The 5,327-nt window shown below is 36.9% G+C and overlaps 1 protein-coding gene across 1 annotated transcript; it reads left to right on the top strand.

The window, feature by feature from the left end:
* gkn1 (gastrokine 1) lies at positions 1–3,965 on the top strand. The gene is made up of 6 exons (XM_002935304.4): positions 1–94; positions 182–232; positions 956–1,093; positions 2,079–2,189; positions 2,604–2,733; positions 3,789–3,965. The coding sequence occupies exons 1-6, from the start codon at positions 83–85 to the stop codon at positions 3,860–3,862; spliced, it is 516 nt and encodes a 171-aa protein (XP_002935350.1). The 5' UTR covers positions 1–82; the 3' UTR covers positions 3,863–3,965.
* The last annotated feature ends 1,362 nt before the right edge of the window (positions 3,966–5,327 follow it).

Genomic DNA, 5,327 nt, shown 5'->3' with positions numbered 1-5,327 from the left:
TTTTATATAAATATATACAGTGCATTAGAGAAATACTTCATTACCCATTTCTATCTCAAGTGATACTGACAAGACAAGCACCATGAAGTTCTTGGTGAGGACAATAAGCTTTATTATTAAACCAAGTCTTCCCAGTAGAAAGCTGTTAAAAGAATAACTTTCCTACATTTTCTTCTTTCAGATTGTAGCTGCCCTGCTGGGAGTTTCTCTGACTCTGTCTCTCGCAAATGATGTAAGTAAATATTTACCTGCATTTTATTGCATGAGTAAGAGGCTTCCACAAAATATTGGTCTACAGGAATGCAAGTCTTTAAAATACATGAGAAGGAAAAAGGAAATTATTATTTTGTAGACTTAATTATAGGACCAAGGCACTGTAGGACTCCTATAACCATACAATCTGTATCATTAGATGCTTAAATTGTGGCAGATTAATTGGGACAAGGGTGTTCTTTTGTGGGGATACTTACAGTACATTGCTGAAATGCATTGGCACCATAAAATTTGATCAGAATGTGAAGATTCCTTGAGGACCATCCTTGGGGATGGGGGACCGGTGCAGTAGCCTTTGGCACTATTTTGAACGGTAAATCCAATTGGCCATTATCCTTCTGTACATATTCTGGTAACAACAACATTAAACTTAATTGGTCCTATTTCCCCTAATGCCGTCCTGAATGTATTGTTTTATGGCTAGTTCTGGGACTGGTTTTTGGGTAGAGAGGGACATTTGCTCTGAGCCCCCAATAGGGAATTAGTAGGAAAAGAACACAAACCTGCAGACCTGACATAAAAAGTGGACATCTGATTGGCTGCTATGGAGTGATAGACCTGGAGCAAACTTTAAAACATGACATTATGATCAAATTTCACAATCCCATCATTTTGTAAAATGGTTTCTCTGTCTTGTTTTACTTTTCTTTATGTTTTTATTTCTTCTATGAATGTTTTTCAGAACATCAACATCAATAACTCTGGAAATGATGGAGGCAGTGTTTCTCAGAATGTCAATATCAACAATGCAAACAACATAGCCACCATTAACAATCTAAATGGATGGAATTCTTGGGATTCCATTTGTGATTATGGCAGAGTAAGTAGAGTTCTGGACATACTTGCATCTTTACATGTATTTGTTTCCAAATGCATTGCCAACACATGGTATGCAGTGCTTTATAGTCTTTCACTGCCTCAGTGGAACTTGCACTGTAAGAGGAAGAACATAGAAGAACATAGAAACTCCTTGCAAATGGTGCCGAAGCTGTAATGAAATACAGATGAAATGAGATACATATCTGCAAACAAGCAGTGCTACCCACTGAGCCAACATGCTGCCCATAGTTACTATTTTAGGCTTCAATGATTGTAAATTTTTCCAGTGGTTGTCACTGGACTCATATCATGTCTTATATGCAGCACAAATTAGCATGTATTGCCATACTACTGCAGCCTTTACAAACACAAAAAGACCTAAGTTTCCCAGCAAACTTGTTAATTTCTGACCTTATCTCTGGTTCCTAGTCAGTCCCGCTCCCAAAAAAATGACATCACTTCCGGGTTGCAGCAATGTTCGGCGGGTGAGGGTAGGGTTTGGGAAGCACTTCTTTAGATGTTTGGGTATGGAGAGACATCATAGTCAATGTGGGTGTGCAGGTCTGGGTTAGATTGCAGATACATGGGTGCGGCTTGGGTGCAAGTCTACAAAAACAGACCTGTGCTATGTTTTATTTTTTTAACTAAGAGCATCAATCTTGGTTTCATTTCTACATTTATTTTTTCCTATTGTTTAGATAGAGATGGTGCGGCCTTGAAAGTTATTTCAACCCTCCTTAATCTAACAATTTAGACTACAGCAGATTTGCATAGACGTAGATGCCAATGAATGTTATACATTCCTTAATATCCTACATTAGACAATTATATGCAACAGGCCTACCAAGGTAAATCATATGGTTAGACTTAACATGCCCTTATTGCAAAAGTAGAACGTTATAAAGACTTGAACCAAAACTTAATGCAGAGTATAAATAAAACCCTATGAGTCAGATACTTCAACAATCCATTCTCTTCTCTTACAGGGATTTGCAGCAACTCGCCTGTTTCAAAAGAAAATATGTGTGGTCACCAAAATCAACAAGGATTCCTTCCCCAGCCTGACCCAGCTGAGTGCTATTGGCAAGGATAAAAAGGTAAGTAATGAAATTCAACAGTTTTTTTTATTGTTGCTGAGTGCATTAGCAATAACAACTCAATTAAATGGAACGATAATCTCAATCCCAATATCAGATCTTAATTCCTTTTGGGGTCTATTAATTCATAAAATTACATATTAAAAAATATTTTGTTCATTTGCTTTGGCTTTTCATCACAACCACACAATAGTTAGAGCCATATGTTGTAGTTTGCTACAATATTACACATGGGCAGAATTAGCACTCAGTAATCTAACACATTAAAAAATGGAAAGGGAATGGAAAGTACTAGGAAAACACTCCACAATTCTAGCACAATAACATCCGAACCACTTTTTTCCAACATTTTTTCCCTAAACATTGTGTACACATATAAACACAACATGATCCTATCCCTTCTATTTCTTCTAGAGGCCATCCACCACCAACCTGAGGACCTATACAGTCAACCAGAAAGCCATTGACAACATTGGGGAATATGGGCAGCACATTGAATCTCTATGCAAAGGACTCCCAACGTACACTGGTCAGGAGATGCCAGGTGAGTAAACTTCATTCATAATTCTCCCAGTAGAGAGAAGAAAAGTTGTATAGCTTTGTATGAGCTTTAAAAGATAGAAAGATAGACTTACCAATCAAAGTTTAGCACCAGTTATTCAAAACTGGGTAGTCAGTGTATTCCATGTGGGTCAACTTAAATCATTTTCTTTCATTCCTCCTGTAATATTTTTAGAATGTTACTTTGAATAAACAAATATGGGTAAAACTATACAATAAAGCAGTAAATAAAGGAGTGCAGATCTGCAATAACATGTTGTAATTCCTAAATACATGTATCAGCACCAAAAAGCTGTACAGGTATTGGACCCATTATCTGGAAACGCATTATCTGGAAAGTTCCAAATTATAGAAAGGCCATCTCCCATAGACTCCATTTTAATCAAATAATTCACATTTTTAAAAATGATTTCCCTTTTCTCTGTAATAATAAAACAGTACCTTGTACTTGATCCCAACTAAGATATAATTACCCCTTATTGGGGGCAGAACAGCCCTATTGGGTTTATTTAATGGTTAAATGATTCCCTTTTCTCTGTAATAATAAAACAGTACCTGTACTTGATCCCAACTAAGATATAATTACCCCTTATTGGGGCAGAACAGCCCTATTGGGTTTATTTAATGGTTAAATGATTCCCTTTTCTCTGTAATAATAAAACAGTACCTGTACTTGATCCCAACTAAGATATAATTAATCCTTATTGGATGCAAAACAATCCTATTGGGTTTATTTAATGTTTGAATAATTGTTTTAGTAGACTTAAGCTAAGAAATCTGAATTACGGATAGACCCCTTATCCGGAAAACTCCAGATCCCGAGCATTCTGGATAATGGGTCCCATACCTTTATATGCCTTTTTCTGCAGCAAATTTTGTTGCCTGTTTCGCAAAAAAATCTGCCACTTGGGAAGCGTGAAAATTCACTGTGAATCCATGCCTAGCGAATTATTTCACCCATCACTATTACTGATAGATAATGATATAGTATTGCTTCTTTACTAAAATCCTATATGTATGGACATTATATTTTTACAGTTATGGAGGAAGGCTTTGCCCTATGCCACACATCCAGCATCATCACAATTTTGGGGATTAGTTTCTGTTTTTAAACGAAGGAGACCACTTCATGGTCAGACAACATCTTCTCTGGAATCTCCTTTATGTGGATCCCTCCTCTCTCATGCTTAATAAAAAAGACTTGTTCATTACAAACATGTTTTGTCTCTTTTTCTTTTTAAAAAACAACTAAGAGAAGAGTTAATAAGATATGGGAAGGCAGTAAAGTGTCATTTGGCCAGTTTACAATAATGTTTAAATTGAAGAGGCATTTTTGAAGCTGACAGACCAGACAGGGCTAATTTAGAATATAAGGTGCAAAAGTGCAAAATGACAGCCAAGGTGCACTTTGGAGGTGCACACATAAGAAAGCTAAAATATAGTCTGTTCAGAGATGTCCCATGTTGTTTGTGCCTATGCTAATAGAAAAGAGAGACCCCCCCCCAAAGATGACCTCATTAAGGATCATTAAGGATCACAGTAGTTATCGTGGCTGCTCAGGGGTCCTAGGCACTGGCTGTACGGAGTTTGTATGTTCTCCCCGTGTTGGTGTGGGTTTCCCCTAGGGAGGCATTGAAAACAGGATTTGGTTTGGGATTCGTCCAAGATTCATCCTTTTTCAGCAAGATCAGATTTAACCGAATTCACATTCCCTAGCCAAACCGAATCCAAATCCTTAAAATCACATGACTTTTCATCACATAAACACAGAAGTTGAAAATGTTTCGCTGCACGCTACACACTCCGTTCCCTTTAACCCCTTCATAACCTAATTTGTACATGCAAATTAGAATTTGGATTTGGTTCAGTATTCAGCCAAATCTTTCATGAAGGATTTGGGGTTTGGCCGGATCCCAAAAACTATGCATTTGGTGCATTCTTAGTTTCCTCAGGGTGCAGTATCTCTTTCATGTTCCATAAACATATTAATGTTAATTTACTTTTGATGAAATTGGCCCCAGTGTGCATGTTGTATGAATGTGATATGGAAATTATACTGTAAAGTAATATATCAGTAGAGCTACAGAAATGCAAGATAATGATAATTATTTGCCATTTTGCTTGGACCACTTCTTATACTGCATACACAATTAAGAGTCCCTGTGGCTTGGCCTATAGGTTTCAAGCCTCACCAATGCTCAGGTATTGGACTGGGGGGAGGGCAAATTAACCATTTCTAGAAAGAGAAGATATCCATCAGACAAACTCTAGGCAGTTTGTGGTGTGAGAAAACAATATGGGTTGAATTAGGCAGATACAGTCCTTAAGAAAATAAGTAATGGGGCAGGGGAACAATATTATAACATAGAGACAATGTGAATTACAAATGTTCACACTTGGGTATACATTTAGAAAATGACTGTAAATCTAAACAGCAGCTTATTCTTTCTTTGATTTGTATGTTATGTATTCTATATATTAAGCAGTAGAGGGCAGTGGGTGGAAAGATATTACAATGTAATTAAATTATGCACATCATTTTTTAACTTTACATAAAGCCATGTAGATCCAAACATG

The sequence above is a fragment of the Xenopus tropicalis genome, chromosome 3, assembly GCF_000004195.4.
Source record: "Xenopus tropicalis strain Nigerian chromosome 3, UCB_Xtro_10.0, whole genome shotgun sequence".
NCBI lineage: Eukaryota > Metazoa > Chordata > Amphibia > Anura > Pipidae > Xenopus > Xenopus tropicalis.
The sequence above is the reverse complement of the archived record's forward strand: the minus strand, read 5'-3'. Positions and strand labels throughout refer to the sequence as shown.